Source organism: Hemitrygon akajei, chromosome 14, assembly GCF_048418815.1.
Source record: "Hemitrygon akajei chromosome 14, sHemAka1.3, whole genome shotgun sequence".
In the NCBI taxonomy this organism is placed as follows: domain Eukaryota; kingdom Metazoa; phylum Chordata; class Chondrichthyes; order Myliobatiformes; family Dasyatidae; genus Hemitrygon; species Hemitrygon akajei.
The window spans coordinates 67,308,839-67,329,375 of record NC_133137.1 but is presented as its reverse complement, the minus strand read 5'-3'; the positions used below and the strand labels follow the sequence as shown (position 1 = coordinate 67,329,375).

Here is a 20,537-nt window from a genome sequence, read left to right as displayed (position 1 = left end):
GTATACACCCTAGGCCCAGAATATGCTCTAACAGTTGCCACTTCTCCAGTGGAAAGGATGGACCCCAGGATTATATAAAAATGTTTAAGCTTGAACTCCCATGTTTCTAGATATTTCATGCAGGTTTTAACTGGGCTTGACATTGTTCCAAGCACCTCATCGTGCATTTGCACCAGCCTTTTTTCCCACTGAAATCTACATCTCACACCTCAGGAGGTTAAGGAGGTTTGGCTTGTCACTGAACACTCTAAAAAAAAACTTCTGCAGATGCACCTTAACCTAATGATGGTACAATTTTCAATGTCTAATTAATCAACCCCATATGTCTTTGGACTGTGGGCGGAAACCAGAGCACTCAGAGAACACCATGCATTCCACAGGGAGAGTGTACAGAGACTCCCTACAGAGGATGCCTGGAGTCAACTTCGAGCTTCAATTGTAAGCTGTGATAGTTTTGCACTAACTAACCACTACGCTATGATTGGGTTGGGTGATGGCTGATCAGATATGAGTTTACCATCAACCATAGTGGACCTCCACAGCTCACGGGCTTAATAATGGCAAAACTAAGATCATAAGCATTCTTTCCTCCAATTAACAGCAATTGGCCTTCGGAGGCAGCATACTCAGTTGTCAATGCACTTGCCCATTGTGAGAAACTTCCTCATATTGGAGGGAGGGTGAAGAGTGTGAGTGGTTGGCCTTCCCTCTACATGAGAATGAGGTAGCAGCCTGCTAGCATATGAAATTTATGCAAGTTGAAACACCTTTAAGTGCTTATGTTGGTAGCTGGGATGTTGGCATTCTCACTAATCCTCACATAAACATCATATTGAACACCTCATATTTACCTTTCAGGTTGTTTTTTAAAAATTTCTTCTTCATCTTGTGTGTTTGCTGGGGAATCAGGGTGGGGAGGGGGGGAGTGTGAGTGGAGACTTGTGCTTATCTGGTGTGCTAGAACAGTGCCTGGGTTGGAATGTTTCTGTTGACTATGTCTAAATTTTCATCCGAAATCGTGGAATACTCTCTTGTCCTGTATGTGGCTGTCTGAGGTGTTGTTTCAAATATTGTACAATAAGTGTAAGTGTGGGATTCAGTGGCCAGCTTCCTTTTTAGAATACAAACTTGATGACAGGCCTTGTATTCGTCAAATTACCCAACCGTAATGGAGAGTGAAGGGAAAATCGATATTGTTCATGTTTCCAATGTGCAAATGACCCTGCAAGTGAACGTCCTTTCCCTAAAGCAATGGGAGATATAAGCATGGTTCTCTCAAACATCACCATTCAAGTTGACAAGGTAGTTTGATGACATAGGTTTAGAGCTTCTCACCTGTAATGTTTGGTGAGTTTTGGAAGTGACTGTAATCATGAGGACTTTAGAGCAAATTCCAGGCCATTCTCACTGAAGGGTGAGCATGCGGATACACAAAATCAGACCTGCACACAGACCATATTGGAGCCTGTACCTACCGCCTAAAATGTCTCAGAAACAGGTCACTTTGGAAGACATTTGACTACCCACAGACCAATCAATACAAATTGGAGGTACAAAGCATAGTAAGTTTGAAATATGGCCTAAAACATTACGTTTCAGTTCCCAGCAAACTTTTACCATTGGGGGAGAATTTGGGCTTTTTGGAAGAGAATGTTAAGAGGAAGAGAAAATGATGGACCAGGTTACTTCTTTCATGTGGATTCTCACATTCTTGTCACATGGGGCTTTATAAATTGTTTTGCTTTGAAGCAATGTATATTTTCCCTACAGCTGTAAGCATGCTGTCTCCACATAATTCTTACTGAAGAGTATTACTCATAGGGCTATATAAATATTATCATAGAAGTACCAATTGATCTATTTTCCTGAATTGCCTGTGTCTGTACGGTGTTAGTGCTCTAACACTCCTATTAGGTAGGGAACTCCTGATATCTTGGCCGATATTAAAGAACAAACAGACTAATTTGATACTCTGGGTGGGATGAAATGTCTATTTCCGCTGCTTATTTACTGTGCATTTTATCTCTCAATATAAATATATCTGTGGAATGTGAAGTATTTATTTTGTTTTTTGCCTTTGCATCTGAAAAAAACAAGGCAATTCCAATTTAGGAACCACAAGGAGGGTTAGGTTAATCTTGTTGTTAAGTCATTGATTAAGTCCCCATTGTCCCAGTCTCTTATATTCATTGCTCGTATGTTACTCAGTAGGATGTGGCCATTGGTAGAGGTTGGAAGGGTTAATTTGGAAATCCACTTGTAAGCAGCAGAATTTAACAATGAATTAACTGTGGATAGCAAGTGGTTCTAGATCTGTGCGTAAACTGTAAAATAAGTTAATGTAACTGGTACTTAACTTCTTGAGGCATTTTGTTTTGCTGTCCTTTGCAAGAGAGAATCATGCACGTTTAAGAAATTGGAATGCTTTGGAACTCAAATGGTTAACTTCACCACAATGGTGAAAGTATTCAGCTAGCGAGAGATTCAACTTCCTTGTTCTATTTAAATGAGCTAAGGAGAGCAGTTATATAAGTGGATGTACGAGAGATTCTCTCCACTGGAATGAATGACCTGAGTGCCTAGTACAATGTCAAAGTTTGTGCTAATTGTCCTCTGGGCTTTATCCTTCCACAGAGGTAAGAGAGCTTCACACAGTGAGCTATTTAAAATGTGCTTTATATGTGTATGTGTAATTTTAGATTTTGTTAACTTTTAATATGTGATTCAAAATGTAACAGTACTTCTGTGGAAAAATACTTCAATATTTGTTAATTGCATGAGTGAGGATGCAGTCACTGGGTGGGGGAAGCCCATGAGCACTTAAGGTGATGATTCCCAACTTAGCCAGCTCTATCTCCATAATCCACAAGTGGCTCCACTTGAGCCTCACATGAGATGTCTGCTCAGGTTTCAATGGGCAGCATCTTCAGGTCACACCTTAATTTCTCCCACTAACTATACATGCAAACACTGGAGAGAGAATATTGTTCTGAGATTGAATAGAAACATTCAAGGTGCATTAATTAGATCATGCACGGGGCCCAGTGGTAGTTTAGTTCAAGGGCTTGGTGCAGCGGGATCCAGGAATCCACTGGGGACGTATCTTACACCATCGAATAGGCTATCAACTCTAGAAGGCTATTTTTTACACAGTTTGTCATTGGTGTGCTCACACACAAACAAATTCAGCTCCTGTAGATACAAATTCTGGGGTGGAAGGGATGGATTATAGATGGGTGTTATTGCAGTATGAGGTGACACATTGTGGTATCTAAAGGGGTTATCTGGAACATCTGAGATCAATGGGAAAGTTGGACAGGAGATCAGGAGGAGGGTGAGCATCCAGAAGATTGGCACAAAAGTCAGTTGGAAAAACGAATAAGTTTCTGTAGGATGAATCTCAGGAGTTAGGAAAGAGGTTAAAAAGCAGGTGTAATTTCTTGATTAGCCTGTGTCATGTGCAAGAGAGTGGAACAACAGGAGGGTAAGTCTGATGGACATGTGGCTGAAAAGTTGGTGCAAAGGGAAGGTTTCAGTGTTTTGGTTCACTGGGATCCCTTCTAGCATAGAGGTGATCTACACCAGAAGGATGGGTTTTACCTTCACTGAAAAGTCCAATATACTGGTGGGCAGATTTGCCAGTGTTATTGGGAGGGTTTAAGCAAGATTGTCATGGGTTAGCACCAAAGCAGAAGTTTGGCAGATGAGAGGATGGAAGTTAAGTCAGAATTCAATAATAGTAATGTCAATAGAGAAGACAGCAGAGTAATTCTACAGGGTACCCAAGATTATTATGAGAAACCAGAAAAGAAATTGAAGGAGCCCTGGCTGAGATATCTGCATAATTGTTAATGATGAGGGAAGTGCCAGAAGACAGGAGGGTGGCTAATATTGTGTCTTTATTTAAGAATATTTGCAGAGAAAATCCTGGCACTATAAACAAGCCTAATATCTAATGTACTGACAGGTAAAATAGACAAGCATTTGGAGAACAGAAGGGTTGATAAAGATAGTCAGCATGGCTTTGTGCACAGGAGATCTTGCTTATGAATTTGATTGAGCCTTTTGAAGAAGCAATCAAGGAAGGATGGTAGACATGTCCATATAAACTTCAATAATATATTTTTAAAATCAGGAGCATCACAGAGATGGTCAATGCACTGTCTTTTACTTAGGGTTGGGGATTCAAAACCGAGGGCAAAGATTTAAGGTGAGGAGTGAGAAATTTAAGAGGAACTTGAGGGTCAACTTTTTCACCCAGAGGGTGGTTGTATATGGAATGAGCTGCCAGAGGAAGTGTTTGAGGCAGTTACATTTAAAGGATAGGAAAGGTTTAAAGGGATATGGACCAAAATGGGTAAAATAAACTAGCTAGGGAATTATGGTTTACATGGATGATTGGGCCAATGGACCAGTTTCCATGTTATAGTTTTCTTCTGCTTCTGTTTATGAGACATAGTTTGAAACAATCCAGAGTAGTTTATAAGTAACTTTTAGAAAGTATTTACTAACTTTTCTTCACTTAAACACTAATTTACTGATTTTTTACGGGAGAGCTGGATTCCCACGTCTCGATCCTACGTCATTGATGCACCATCAATAACTCTTGGAGACGAGAGGCAAGATATAGGCTTTTATTCGCTGGAAGAGAGCAGTCAGCAGCAACAGACCACCATACAACATCCTGGAGACTGAGGGAGGAGCAATGCCTCCAATCGCCTTTATACAGGGGTCTGTGGGAGGAGCCACAGGAGCAGTCAGCGGGGGGGGGGATTGTGTCCAGACAGGTATATGTAGTTCACCACAGTCAACATGTGACGTCCCCCCGTTTCCATGTTGTATGACTCGACAACTCTATAACTATGAAATGCTGTCTACTGGCTTATGAGTCAAAGAAAATTCAGGACTTATAACTGGGCATTAATGTTCCTCATAGCCTTTTCAAATTTTCTACTATTTTCTATGCCGTCTGAATTTTGGCCCTTCAGATGAAGGAAATCCATTCTCACCACTTAATCCATCTGGTCCCAACACAATTTTATATACCTTAACGAAAAGTATCTTATTTCCCAGAGAAAACAGCACTAGCCTATCGGGTCTTACCTCCCTAAACAAAGATTTCTAGTCCTATCAACAGCTTTGCGAACCTTCTCAGCGCAATCTTCAGTACAGGTGTCTGGACTACACATATCATACTTAATCAGTTATCACTATCTTCTCAGGATAAACATTCCAATAGGTTCTGTAATCATTTTGCCCGAGATAAATTTGAGTGAAAGGTTAAATATTACAAAATTAATCTAATTTCTCACAATCTTGGCAGCATGCAACATGGATGTTTACACAGGTGCTTCGTCAATATATTCTGACATAGCTGATTATTTGTTGGAATAATCCCATAATAATTATGTTGCCTAATTCTCTGCTAACAGTAGATACCATTTGTTTGAATAATTATGCAGTTTTACTTAAAAATGTGTAAGATCTGCTCCCTAGAGAATACCATTCCAACATCTGACTGTTCTTCATGCATGTACATGTCATCCCATCTCTCTCAAATATGAAAAAATGAACTTTATACCTGAACAGTCACTTAGACAATGCAACCGGAAGCAATGTTTTCTCAAGGCTGAAGATAGCCCATCATTTATGAGTACACTGCTCAATGTTAACTTCATATTCAAGAACAAGCTTATTTCTATTTAATACCAGCCATTACCGGTGAACAGAAAAAAGTGGAGAGCGGCATCTATCACATCCGAAAGGCTTGAGCTGTGTCTCAAGCCATGGCTGAAAGGCTGAAAACCATGTTAGAAGAGTGCATTTATCACAAGTTTGCTTCCACTGAAAGCTACCTCTCCACTTCAACAGCTCACCAGATATACTGACAAACAGAAATGTCATTCTGAAATGAACGGCTATGACTTTTCCAGAATGAAATTTTAACCAACAACATATTTTAACTGTAGTTTGACATTTTATAGCAGTATATGGAGGGATGCTGTTTTCGTCATTCAGTGAAGCTTCCTTAATTGAAGATTCCTATGTTTTGAGGTATAAGTCACTTGCATTTCTAGAGGGTAAAACTCTGTGCTTCAGTATAGCAGATTGTCAGGAGCTATGCCATGCTGAAATTGCTTGACAGCCTTATGTTGACTTCACCATCTATCCTTTTGAAACCTAATACCTGAAGTATTTGTTCCCATTATTTCCAGCCCACACCATGTGCGCTGAACATAAGAATAGGAGCAGGACTGGGTCATCTGGCCTGTCGAGCCTGCTCCACCATTCAATGAAATGATGGCTTATTGGGCAGTGGACTTAGCCCCACCTGCCTGCATTTGCTGCGTAACCCTGCTATTTAAAAATCCATCTCACTGTGTTTTAAGTATATTTAATGATTGAGCTCCTACTACTTTGCTGGGAGGAGAATTCCACAGATTTATTATTCTCTGGCAAATGCAGATTCTCCTCATCTCCATCCTAAACTTATTCCCAGAATTTAAAATGATGTCCCCTAGCTCTAGTGGAAGCAACTTAGCCACCTCTAATTTATCTATCCCATTCATTATTTTATATGCTACCTATAAGATACTTTCTACGGTAACATTATTTTTGTTCTTTTTACTTCTCTAATATTTATATCTGTGGACTTGTAATGCTACTATGACACTGTAATTTCCTTTGGGATCAATTAAGTATCTATCTATTTAACTAATGCTTCTGAATTCCAGCAAGTATGGTCCTAGGTGACTTAATCTCTCCTTGTAGGCTAATCCCCTCATCTCTGGAATCAACGTGGTGAACTTCCTCACTGCCTCAATAACCAGTATATCCTTCTTCACGTAAGGAGACCAGAGATGCATGCAGTACCGCAGGTGTGGCCTCACCGGTATGCTGTACAGTTGCAGCATACCTGCTCTTAAATTCCATCTCCCTAACAATGAAGCAAGCATTCCATTTGCCTTCTTGATAACCTGTGGCACCTGCAAGCCAAGTTTCTGTGATTCATTCACAACACTCCCAAGTCCTTCTGCACAACAGCATGCTGCAATCTTTCACCATTTCAGTAATAACGTGACTTTTATTTTTTTCCTTCTGAAGTGGATCTACCAACTGCCGGACCCTTGCCCACTCATCTAGCCTATCAACATCTCTCTGCAGACTCTCCACATCCTCTGCACAATTTGTTTTTCCACTCAGTTTAGTGTCAGCAGAGAATTTAGATATACTACACATTGTCCCCTCTTCCAATGCATATTGTGAATAGTTGTTTGCCCAGCAGTACTTCTCTCACCCCTGAATGCCAACCAGAGAAATACCTATTTATGCCAACTCCCTGACTTCTATTGGTTAACCAATCCTCTATCTATACTAACACATTACTCTTTTTTTCTTTCTTTTTAAATCTTTTTATTAATTTTCAAATACATAGACATAATAATAATAGTACAGAGAAATTGGGATTACATTGTTGGTAAATAGAATATACAAGTATAAACTATAGATAACACAAACTAACTCCATGTAACCTTATTTTATGGATGTAATTTATGCAGCATTTTATTGAACTCCTTTTGGAAATACAGGTCTGCAACATTGACCTGATCCCCTCTATCCACTGCACTCATTATATACTCATTATAAACTGTCAAGATTCAAAATTAAACTCTCTAAATCTCAAAGTGCTAATATGTGAAAAATAAAATATTAATTCACTTATCCCTTCTGTTTTGTATCTTTTTATCCTGTCTAAGAATCTTGAGAGCCTGAGATACCACTTTGTATCATAGAAAATTGAATGATGGTGTGTTTCATTTCCAGATATTCACGGGAAAATTAAAAAGCTTTTCTATAATGTATTTCACATAATAGTATGTTCTGAAGCTTTTCATAGGAATGTCATCAGATAAAATTGGTCAATGGACATTGGGAAAGTAACCAAGGGTTTGGTCAAAGAAATGTTCTTTAAAGAGGGAGCTTAGCAGCAGATGAATGTCTGTATTCAACAACACTATGATTCTTAAACTAAGCCAAATCTAATCTTACTTTTTGAACCAGGTTTGGAAGGTTTATCTTCAGAAGTAATAAGATCTTTGGAGCAAACATCAACAGCCAGAGACAAAGGTAAATACACATTTGTCACCTCAGATGTATGAACCTTTTTTGCAAAGAAAAATAGTATAACGTTTGTTATTGCTTGGAAATGGTGTGGTTTTCCTCACTGAGAAACTAGTATGTTTGTGTGTCTAAACCTCCCAGAATCAGGTTTAATATCACCAGCATAAGTCATGGAATTTGTTAACTTAGTGTCAGCAGTACACTGCAATTAACGACAATACAGAGAAAAATAAATGTCAATTACCGTAAGTATATATGTATATTAAATAGTTAAATTAAAAACTGTGCAAAACAGAAATAATATTAAAAAAACATGAGTTAGTGTTCATGAGTTCAGTGTCAATTTAGGAATTGGGTGGCAGAGAGGAAGAAGCTGTTCTTGAATTGCTGAGTGTGTGCCTTCGGGCTTCTGTAGCTCCTTTCTGACAGTAGCAATGAGAAGAGGGCCTGTCCTGGGTGATGGGGGTCCTTAATGATGGACACTGTCTTTCTGAGGCACTGCTCCTTGAAGATGTCTTGGATACTCTGGAGGGTAGTTCCCATGATGGAGCTGACTAATTGACCAACTTTCTGTAGCTTCTTTTGGTCCTGTGCAATAGCCCCCACCCACCCACCCCTATATCAGACAGTGATGCAGCCTGTCAGAATGTTCTCCATGTACATCTGTAGAAGTTTTTGAGTTTAACACAACACAACAATTATTTAAATTCCTGCATTGCCAAGAGTGACAAGGTGCCGAGATGAGAGGGGGAGTGGTGTTGGTGGAAGCACAGGAGTGAGCAGGAATTGCAGAACACTTTGTAGTCCCAAATCCAAACAGGAGAAACAAAGTCGTGCCGTGAGGGGAGGGGAAGGTCCATCTGGTGGTGACATTGCACTATAAATCTAGTAGGATGATTAACCAGAGCTATCACCTAGTTGTCTAGTGTGACTACTAGCAAAATCATTCACATGTTAAGCTTAGCAACTGATTCCTTCACTACAGTATTGAGGTACTCTGCTCTCTCTGGACTTTCTCAACAAAGATGGAACAGATACAAGGCCATTTCCCTCACTCATCATCTCACTGTTCCAACCTTTATTCAGGGCTTTGCAGCACTTGGGGAAGTGGAGCATTCAGGACCTTTGATAACTCATTTTACTATTTTACGTCAACCTGCAACTACATTCTGAGTCGCCATTGCAAGGGTGGCACGGAAGATTTTAACATCCAAATCCGCCGAGGGCCTGCTGGTAACTTGGAGCATGTATTCATCCAGATTGAAGGTGTCAGTGTTCTTATAGTGAATGCAACAATCGCCGTACAAGATGTATTGTAAGTTTTGTTGGCATCTGTTTTTAAATTACTGTGTTTTGCTGTTCTTCAACTCATTTACCAACTAGCCATTACCTATTTCAACCCATTTGCTTAAGTGGTTATATTAAATTAGTTTCCTGGGGGAAAAGGATCATAAAGTTGTAAAACAGAACCAGCATCTCCGTCCACCAGCTTTTGTCAGAGCTATTGAATTAATGGCACTCCCCTGCTCTTCCTACATAGATCTGCTAGCTCTTGCTTTGATTGGTTTCGAATGCTCTTAACCATTCTGCTTTCATCACCTTTCACTATATTCCAGTTCACAGCCTATGATGTGAGAAACATTTTCTCATGCCGTCTCATCTTCTGCCACTCACTTCCTTCATGGAAACAGTTTCTCCTTGCTTATTCTATCAAAATCATTTGTAGTTTTCAAAACCTCTTAATATTCCCTGCTCTGTTGTACATTATTCTCTTCTTAAAATCAAGGGCTCCACATATTTAAAAGCCTTTCACCAATGCTTGCAGCAGACTTGTGTGCATATACTGTACCTCAGTTTATCTGTCTTTTCGCTCCCTTTAAAATTTTACCTTTTAGCTTGTATTGCCTTTTTCATTGTTTCCACTAAAATGTACCACACCACACTTCAATGCATTAAATTTCATCTGATATATATCTGCCTATTTCTCCAGTTCTTGAGTTCAAATCAAACAAACCACTTTACTACCAATTCTTTGGGAACATCACCATACTATTCATTTGTCTAAACTGCAACTTCAACAATATCCCTTAACCAATCCTGTATTCATGTCTCAATGCCCTGGTAAATCCATTTGTCCTCTTTTTTTTCTTCTTTTATTTACTTTAAAATTTATTCTATGGTGATACAGCATGGAATAGGCCTTCCAGCCCTTCAACTCATGACTCACAGCAACACCTAATTTAACCCTAGCCTAATCACGGGACAATTTACAATGTCTAACCTACCAACCAATATATCTTTGGACTGTGGGAGGAAACTGGAGCACCCGAGGAGACCCACATGATCACGGGGAGAATGTACAAACTCCTTCCAGACATCGACGGGAAATAAACACAGGTCGCTGGCACTAGTAAGTGTTGTGCTAACCACTACACTATTGTGCCATCCCGGATTTCCTCTGACTTGTCTATTCTCGATTTTTATTATTGTTTATCTTAATTACATAATTTATCCATTTCGACAAACGTAATGGATAAGATGCAAGCTTAATATGAATCAAATATTATATAGAAATATTATCTTTCATAAAAATCACTTAAGTGCCTTTAGACAAGTGATCAAGTATCACTAATTGCAAACAAGAGAAAATCTGCAGATGCTGGAAATCCAAGCAACGCACACAAAATGCTGGAGGAACTCAGCAGACCAGGTTGCATCTATGGAAAAAAGTACAGTCGACGTTTTGGGCTGAAACCTTTCGGCAGGACTAATTTCCCATTTAATTTGATGAAGCCCCTAACAAAATTAGTTATACTTCATGATATAATATTTATTCAAACAGCACCTGCTCAAATAAAAATTTAAACCTCAGCAGAATTCTTGCATCTTATCCGTTCTGTTCATCTGGTTTGCTGATGTTCTTTAGAGAAAGAAATCTGCTGCTCTTAACTGGCCAGAATTACATTTGATGTCATGGCAATGCTGAAGTGTTGAGTTGTGCAGATGTGCTCTGGTTTTTAGGCAATCTGAAGACATCTTTAATCATCCAAATTCGAAATTTGAGATGTGTATCATCCTGTTTTATCTTAAAGTAACAATTTCATTCAACATTACTTTTTTTCCCTAGAGTAAGCCTGCCATATAACAATAAAGTAATTAGCATCCATAAACATGGAGTTAACACCAGACTTTCAAACAGGAAGCATACTATTTCAGTAAACTGGAATGGCGATGATGCATTATGGGTAAGGTGCTTTAGTTAATATTTTCATTCCTATTTTTAATTGTTTTTAATGTTTATTTATCCAGTGACAAATATTGGGATCTTCAATTGAAAAACAATTGCTTTTTTTTGATCAAAAAGACAGATTATTACATGGCAACACACACAAAATGCTGGAGGAACTCAGCAGGTCAGGTAGCAAACAGCCGGCAGTTTGGGCCAAGATCCTTCATCAGGATTGGAAATGAAGGGGGAAGGAGTCAGTTTATTATTACATTCTAAATACAAAATATGTTTATAGTCTGGATTGATTCTGGTTAACAGGTTTTGAATGAAGTTACAGATAATTCGGCTGCATTTCTTAGTCAGATCTCTTAGGTGCATCCAAGTGTGTGCTGGTTCAACCTTTGAGAAGGCTGCTCTATTTTAGAGACCAAAGTGCTAAATACAGTAGATTTTGTCTAAATCTGTCCTGTTGATCAATATAACTGAGTTCTGGTGTTTATTGTTTGTGACTTCCATCCAGACTCATTGACTGTTTCCAGTCGAGTAGTGTGATAAACAGTTTTACTGCTCGAAGAAGGGAGTACGTTATAATGCCCGGGAAGTTTCAGACACAGAATGCGTGAAGGCTAATTCATCTTGAAATGGGGAAACTTTTATGTCTCAGCTTAGAATGTCTTTGTACATCTATTAAAATGCTTTTGTTTCTGACCTGGGAAGTAAAACATAGTTCTATTTTGATCATTACCATCAAGTATTCCCAGATCAAACTAAGATGGAAATCAGAGCTCTTACTGTCTGGATTGAAGTTCAGAAATCATTCAATTTGCCGTATTTTCCACTCCTTTATCAATCAACCTATTTATATCTGATTGATTAAGATTGTCAACCTGATAGAAATAAGGACTTCAGAGATGGAAATACAATTTGCAAATGTCAAACCATGCTGCTTCAAACATCTGTCTAACAATATGAATTTACTTTCATTTCTAGATAAATGTTGATGAGAAATATCAAGAACAATTGTGCGGTCTCTGTGGGAAGTTTGACAAAAATGGCAGCTCTGTTTATGGTAAAACCTATTAAAAATGATTACCTTTTTCACTAAAGTGTTTTTAGTGATATAATTCTCCAAATTGTAATCTAACAATCTCAATATAATTGCTGACTATTTTGGTTGGTGTGTTTTAAAAACATGACTTCATTTTTTTTGAAAATCTAGATTTGACATTTTTGGACAACAATAAACTGGATGTTCTGGGCCATGTATGTTACAGCACCATGCCTTCAGAGTCAACATGTAATGAAAGCTCTGTAAGTTTATAACAAGTAACTTGATTTAAACAACAGATGTTATGGTCAGTTGTACATGTTTCACTGTTACCAACACTAGCATATACCTGTCATTTCTCTCCTTGCCTACTGACCTCTGAACAGTTGGAAAATACTTCGACACCTGGCAGTTACATTCTCTGGTTAAACCATTTGTCTGATCTGTAAATTTAAAAAAAAATTGATCATTAAGAAATGAGTATTCCAAAACTATTAAAATTAATCAATTAAATATTTTTGCATTTACTTCAAAATTAAAATTTACTTTTAAAAAAATTAAGTGTTACTTCATGTTTAGTGTCACTTGTAGATCTTGCAGATCACCTTCTCCATTGAGATGAATTGAGTAATGGTTGCCATTCTGGGTCTAGTTTGGTACAGAGTCAGCAGCAGGCCCTGTTATTGGGCATTTGAGGCAATCATGAGATGCTCGCTTTGGGGAAACCACCTCCTTTGAGTGACCAACACATTTAGAACTTACACCAGAACTTGGCACCACCTATTTGTAGAAATGCTCGATGTTTTGTGCTGGGCTATCACCATTTCTGCACAAGTTCTGCCCCATTGCTGCTAGAAGCAAGATAGATAGGAAAATAAACAACTGCCTGCTTGTGTAATGCTAATTTCCAGCTGATTATCGAGTGATGATATGAACTTTACTTTCGGAAGATCTCCCCTCTTTCACGCGTGGAGTTCTCTGCTACCTCTGTCTTGGGGCCAACAACTGGAGCAGAATGTACTGTTCTTGCATTCTGTCTTAGTTGTGCTAGATATTCACAGTACGACCTTGCAGTCATGTTCAAATTCTTAGTTTGAACACTGCGCAAGGAAAGTGCTGTAGGAAAGTATTTAAACACATTGAGATCTAACCGGATTCCCAGGGTGAGCAATTCCATCGTTTTTATAGCAGAATTGTGCTCAGCCACGCTGCTCTCACGCCTGCCAGAGTTTACATCATCACTTGGTAGCATGACCTCATTTCACGAGTATATTGGGGCAGGGGAGAGGGGTACTGGAACTTGGGTCTTGTCTTGTCTGCATTAGTGCAGGGTGCTCTCATTTACAGGAGTTTCACAGCTCCCTCTTCACTCTGACATTTGGCACTCTGCCAAGTGTGATCATGGCTGTAAAAGCTCAAAACCTTACTATCCACATTAACACCCCAAGCCAGAAGAAAAGACTGTACTCTCACCCCAACACAACACCTCATCTTACCAGCATCACTTGCACCCAGTAAGTGTTTTTGATCTAATTCCCCCCACGGATGATTGACCCAGACAATGCTCTGAAAATGAATTCTCTCCTTCAAATGATTAAATATTAAGAACAGGTGGACACTTAGCTTGCTGGAATCTGCCGTGAAATTTTGTAACTCCAAAACATAGAAACAATTGCAAGAAAAAGATGGGAGCTCAGGAGAACAGGTCTTGGCTTGTTCTTTACATCAGTGAGATGCGCACGTATGAGGTGGTGGCGTGAGAACATATGCCATGCATGTACTTTTACATATAACCCATGATAAATTATTTAAACAGAGAATGTTTAATCATGCAGCATTTCTCAAATATTGCTGAAATATTAAATACGCAACACTTGAAAAATCAATTGGGTTTTGTTTTATTAACATTATTTCTTTCATTCTTATTTTTCATCCTTAGGAATGTCTGCCAATTAGATCAGTCTTCACATCTTGTGTTGAGAACTACTCGCAAGATTACTTCAAGATGTGTCAGGCAGATGTCTGCAGCTGTAAAAAAACAAACTGCCAATGTGATTCTTTTGAAGAAGTAGCACGACAATGTAATAAAGGAGAAGGCGCAAAGTGGAGGATTTGGAGGGATGAGACAAAGTGTCGTAAGTATTTTTCAACCAGCAGTTTTGACTGGGTGTGGTGATATTTTATAACTCAATGGTATTTTATATGATGGAAGAGATAAAAATAGCAACTTTCCCTTTTCAGCACTGCCCACATGCCCGAGAAATCAGATTTATCAGGAGTGTGGTTCTGCCTGCATTCCAACTTGTACTGATTCAAATCCTCAATGGCAATGCGATCAGTGTGTGAGTACATGCGCCTGTCCAGAAGGTGAGATAATTATATTATTTTTCTGATATTATATTGCCTGTTTATTTTACCCTTTTTTATTTTGGAAGAGTCTAAGAAATCTAAACTTGTTTAGATTGGAGAGAGGTCAACAGCTCAAAAAATAGGGAAGGGAACCGATGGCGTGAAACCAAATGTCTTTAGTTCAAAGTAGGAGTCTAAAATCCAAAGGAACAATTAATGAAAGAGAAGTCAGTGCCAATGTAAGTCGAAGTATGGAAAACCTTCAGATACACGGCAACATGTATGTTGATATAATATCAGATGATTTCTCAACTAGTGTCTTCAGGTTTACTGGAACAGTACATCATTGCCAGGGCCTACTTGGACAGAGAATAAGGAGGCACATTGGTTCTATTGCTAGAGTTTTATTTAGAGGTGTGAGGTTGTTGATCTGGAATTGAGAGTTCAAATCTCCTCATTAAGAAGGGAAAATTATATTTATAATAAAAATCTTGGATGTTGGTATTTGTAATTGTGTCTGTAAGACAGACAGATTACTGTAAGACTTGCTGGTTTACAAATGTCCTTTTGGAAAGGAAATCTGCTGACCTTATCTGATGTGGACAGAGTATGACCATAGACCCTCATAGAGTGGCCTCATTGTGGCAAAAGAGGAGGCCATGAACTGGCATGGTGGAACAAGAATGGAGAGAAGATCTAAAATGGTTGGCCTCTGGGAAATACTGCTTTTGGTGGGTGGAGTGGAGATGCCCAACAGAGCAATCTGCCAATTTATGTCAGGTCTCATTAATGTAGAGGAGGCCACATCAGGAGCACCAGATACAATAGACAACTGATTCACAGGTGAAGTATTGCCTACTGGAAGGACTGTTTGGGGTGTTGAATTGAGAAGAGGGAGGAGGTGAATGGCAGGTAAAGCATTTCTGTCACTTGCATGGATATATACCAGGAGGGAGACTACTGGGGAGGGATGAATGGACAGGGAATCATGGAGGGAGTGATTCCTGGTGAAATCAGAGTTCGGGGAGGGGGCTGCTGGAGGTAAAGATGGGTTTGGAGGTAGGATCCCACTGAAGATAACCGAGGTTGCAGAGAATGATGTGTTGGATGTGGAGATTCATAGGATGGTAGGTGTGGACAAGAGGAACTCTATCCTTGTTAAGGCGGTGGAAAGATAGGGTGAGTGTGGATGTCTGGGAAATGGAGCAGTGTGAGTGAGGGCAGGATCAATGGAAGAGGAAGGGAAACTCCATTCTTTGAAGAAGGAGGACATCTCTGATGTCCTATAATGGATAGCCTTATCCTGAGAACAGATGCAGCTGAGATCAAGCTGTGTTGCCATTTTCAGGGAGTCGTGGACTTGCACTGCATGGTATCCACTTACATTCGCCCCCTAAATACTCTGGCATTTACTTTTTACGTCATACTTGCCTGGTGATTCAGGCTGTAAATATTACTTACATACACAATAAGCACATTGTTTTCAACTACTCTGCTGATAAAATTTCAATGTCAATTTTACTGGACGTTCAACCAATTTTGCCAACTGGTTGAATGCCCAAGTCGATGGGGGCCTTTCATTGATTCTATTATGATTATTAACCTATGGATTTATTGAGTATGCCCACAAGAAAATCAATCTCTGAGATGTATGTGGTGACATATGTTTTTTGATAATACATTTACTGTGAACTTTGAACTTTAAAGATTGGCACTAATCTTTGCACTAATTTGTCTGACTTTGTTTATTTTCAATAGATAGCACTTACAAGAACAATATTTCATTTTCAAAATTACCTATGTTAAAATAAAGCCAGAATAGATCTGTTATAAATTCTGTCACTTTAAATGAAACCTATGTACTTTATCTTAGTGTAAAATAGTGCTCATAAATATTTCTATTTTAAGGCCATCTTCTTGATAACATAAGGGGTACTAACAGATGTATCGTCAAAAGTGAGTGTCCTTGTGAGTATGGTGGACTGTTTTATCAATCAGGAGACATCAAGAATACAACTTGCCAGTCATGGTATGATTTAATGATTATAGAAGATTTTTGTACAGCTGTAATTTCTGTTATTTTTCTTGCAACATTCATTTTTTTAATTGTTGATCTATCGTCTCTTTGCAGCGTTTGCAAAAGTGGAAGCTGGTCATGCTCTTCTCGTAGTTGTCCTGGCACATGTGCAATTGAAGAAGCAACTTATTTTACAACATTTGACAACAGATACTATAGTATAACTGGAGATTGTTCATACTATGCTGTGGTTGTATGTGAGATTGTATCATCTTAACTATCTTGAAATAAGTTTATTATCTTAAAATGCTAAACATAATCATATCTCTTCTAGAATTCTCAATTTTAAAATTCTAGTTCATTAACTTTGTTCCCCACCTGAAACAGACCGACAGTTGGACCATCACGGTTGAGATTCGCCAGTGTCAAGCAGCTTTTAAACAGACTTGTTTACAGCGTGTGACGCTAGCTACAAATCAAGTGAGAATTTGTCAAACATGTTTGTTTCGTTTGTATTTTATTTCAGTCCACTTGTATAACGATACGCATGCATAATTCTCTTATAGATGTCTTACGTGTTCAGTAATGATGGCAAGGTATATTCTAATGGACAAGCACTTGGAATTCCAGTGAAAACAGGTAAAGATTACCACCTTTTGTTCTATAAAGGTGGCTAAATGCTTCATTTAAAAAGTTGAGCTGAAGCATTGATTTTTCTCTTTAAACAGGTGAAATAATAATATTTCAGCAGTCTTCTATGTACATTCAAGTTGCAACAGCATTTGGACTGAAGATGCAAGTGCAGATAGCACCTCTTATGCAGCTTTATATCTCACTGCCTGTGAATGCAAAAGGAGCCACAAGAGGTATGGCTAAAATGCAGTAAATTGGACACGGGGAGTTTCCATTGGTGGTTATCATTATGGTTTTTCTTTTCTCTCTGAATGAGATTTGTATACGGCATACAGAGATATTCTGCTCCTGCTTTCCTTGCTCACTACTAAACTTAAAAGTCTATAACAGTACACAACAAACTTTCAAATCCTCTATGCTATTTGCATTGGCTGGTCAAACACAGTTATGTATCTCTGGTTGCAAATTATAACCCGTGTTCAAGCTGCAAGACTGTGTTATTGGCATCTTATTGAAAATCCTCCTTTCATGTTCTGCTTCTGGACTATTAAAGCTTATCTGCAGCTTCCATCTTCTTGCCTCAGCTCCTTCATAAAAGAAGAGTAACATTAGTTTTATTTGCCATGTGCACATCAAAACCTACGGTGAAATACAAGAAGATCAAATCGGCGAAGAACGTGCTAGGCAAACCACCAGCGTCACTACCCTTCCAACACCAACACAACATGCACAGAGCTCACTACTGCAGGCGTGCACCTTTGGAATCTGACAGGAAACTGGAGCACCCGGAGAACACCCACTCTGTCACAGGGAGAATGTACAAACTCCTTACAGACAGTGCAGGAATCTTATAAATGGGACTGTACACTAATGTGCCTCCTTGTCTCCTGCCTCCATAATCATGATAACAAAACTATTTCCACTAAGTTTTATTCACAAGGGAAAGTACTTATTCCTCAATAACTTGCAACAGATGACTACCAACCTTCAATTTATAGTTAACTATTTATTTACAAATGGGTATTAACACATTGAATACTTTGTGTTGGCGTGTGGCCAAGTGGCTAAGGCATTGGTCTAGTGATCTGAAGGTCGCTAGTGCGAGCCTCAGCTAAGGCAGCGTGTTGTGTCCTTGACCAAGACACTTAACCACACATTGCTCTGCGATGACACCAGTGCCAAGCTGTATGGGTCCTTATGCCCTTCCCTTGAGGGGAGTTTCCCAGCATGGGCAACTGCTGGTCTCCCATACAACCCTGCCCAGGCCTGCACCCTGGAAACTTCCCAAGGCGAAAATCCATTGTCTCTCGAGACTAACGGATGCCTATTCACTCTTGGGGTGGGGGGGGGGTGGCTGAGTGACCTTTCAGAAACCAGCACCAGTAGCTGGGTTAGTGCCTGGCTCTGAGACAAGGAAGGGAATAATGAAGTCAGGCAGAGAGATAGTGATAGGGGCATTCAATACTAATGGGTGCAGATAGGCATTTCTGTTGCCATGTCATATGATGTGGGCAATCGTGGTCTCATGACATTTTTTCTACGTAAGTGGTTTGCCATTGCCTTCTGGATGGTGTCTTTACAAGACGGGTGACTCCAGCCGTTATCAATACTCTTCAGAGATTGCCTGCCTGGCATCAGTGGTCGCATAACCAGGGCTTGAGATATGCACCAGCTGCTCATAGGTCCATCCACCACCTGCTCCTATGGCTTCACGTGACCTTGACTGGGTGGGAGGCAGGTGCTAATAGGTGCTACACCTTGCTCAAGGGTGGCCCTCAGCTAGCAAGGGAAGAAGTGCCTTATACCTCCTTTGGTAGAGATGTATCTCCACACTGCCACCCAAGGCATTGCTGTGGCTGCCATCAAGACTCCAGGATGCTGTGTTGCCTGACAGGTGCACTGGTCACAAATGTCTTGCACTGAGTAAAGGACGTTCTGAAAGGAGAGGATGAATAGCCAGAGATTGTGGTCTATTGGTACCAGTGACATAGGCAAGAGCAGGGACAAGGTCCTGCATAGGGATTTTAGGGAGTTTCGTCGATAGGCTGAGTTTTATCAGTCCAAGCATCGATTATTGGAGAGGGAATTTTATATTTTGGTTGTACAAGATGTTAGAGAGGCTATGGATTTTTGAGCCAGTTTTGGTCACCCTATATATAAGCCTCATTAAGCTGGTGAGTGTTGGCCAGTATTGTAGTGGATACGGCCCAGTCCACCATGGGTAAAGCTCACCCCCTCCACCACTGAGCACAGCTACATGGAGCGTTGTCGCAGGAAGCCAGCATCCATCATCAGGGACCCCCACCACCCAGATCACTCTCTCCTCTTTCTGCTGCCATTAGGAAGCAGGTACAGCAGCCTCAGGACTCACCACCAGGTTCAGGAACAGTTTTAAACTCCTCAACCATCAGGCTCTTGATACAGAGGGGATAACTTCACTCAACTTCACTTGTCCCATCACTGAACTGTTCCCACAACAAATGGACTCGCTTTCAAAGATTCTTTATCTCATGTTCTCAGTAGTTATTGTTATTATTATTTCCTTTCGTATTTGCAGTTTGCTTTTTTTGCACACTGGTTGTCCGCCCTGTTGGTACAGACTTTCATTAATTCTATTATCGTTATTGGATTTGTTGAGTATGTCCCTCCAAAAGGTTAATCTCTGGGGTATATGTGGTGACATATATGTACAATACTTTGACAATTAATTTGCTTTGAACTTTGAGAGCCTGAGTTATAAGGGAGGTTGGGCAGGCTAGGACTTTATTGCTTGGAGCATAGGAGACTGAGTGGTGATCTTGTAGAGGTGTATAAAATCACGAGGTGCATATAGTGTATGCATACTGCCTTCTTCCCAGGGAAAGGAACTCAAAAGTGAGAGGCCATAGGTTTACGTTGGGAGGGGAAAGATTTAAAAGAGACCCGAAAGGCATTTTCTTCATACAGAGGGTGGTGCAATGAGCTGCAAGAGAAAGTAGTTGAGGCAGTTACAATAATGACATTTGAAGGGCGTTTGGGTAAGTATGTGTATAGTGAAGGGTTAGAGGGATATGAACCAAAGGTAGGACTAGCTTAGGTGGCCACCTTGTTCAGTGTGAATGTGTTGGACTTAAAGACCTGTTTCCACGCTGTATTATTCT

At 39.7% G+C, this 20,537-nt stretch overlaps 1 protein-coding gene across 2 annotated transcripts in view; it reads left to right on the top strand.

The window, feature by feature from the left end:
* Window positions 1-2,500: 2,500 nt before the first annotated feature.
* Window positions 2,501-20,537, top strand: part of LOC140738656 (mucin-6-like) — a 133,111-nt gene continuing 115,074 nt past the window's right edge. For both annotated transcript variants that reach the window (XM_073066276.1, XM_073066274.1), the window contains exons 1-13: window positions 2,501-2,636; window positions 8,062-8,127; window positions 9,208-9,436; window positions 11,249-11,366; window positions 12,341-12,419; window positions 12,570-12,661; window positions 14,338-14,533; window positions 14,640-14,765; window positions 16,656-16,776; window positions 16,879-17,017; window positions 17,152-17,244; window positions 17,331-17,403; window positions 17,493-17,630. In XM_073066276.1, the coding sequence (XP_072922377.1) occupies window positions 2,588-2,636; window positions 8,062-8,127; window positions 9,208-9,436; window positions 11,249-11,366; window positions 12,341-12,419; window positions 12,570-12,661; window positions 14,338-14,533; window positions 14,640-14,765; window positions 16,656-16,776; window positions 16,879-17,017; window positions 17,152-17,244; window positions 17,331-17,403; window positions 17,493-17,630 (1,519 nt within the window). In that variant the 5' untranslated portion in view covers window positions 2,501-2,587. The remainder of the gene's footprint in view (window positions 2,637-8,061; window positions 8,128-9,207; window positions 9,437-11,248; window positions 11,367-12,340; window positions 12,420-12,569; window positions 12,662-14,337; window positions 14,534-14,639; window positions 14,766-16,655; window positions 16,777-16,878; window positions 17,018-17,151; window positions 17,245-17,330; window positions 17,404-17,492; window positions 17,631-20,537) is intronic.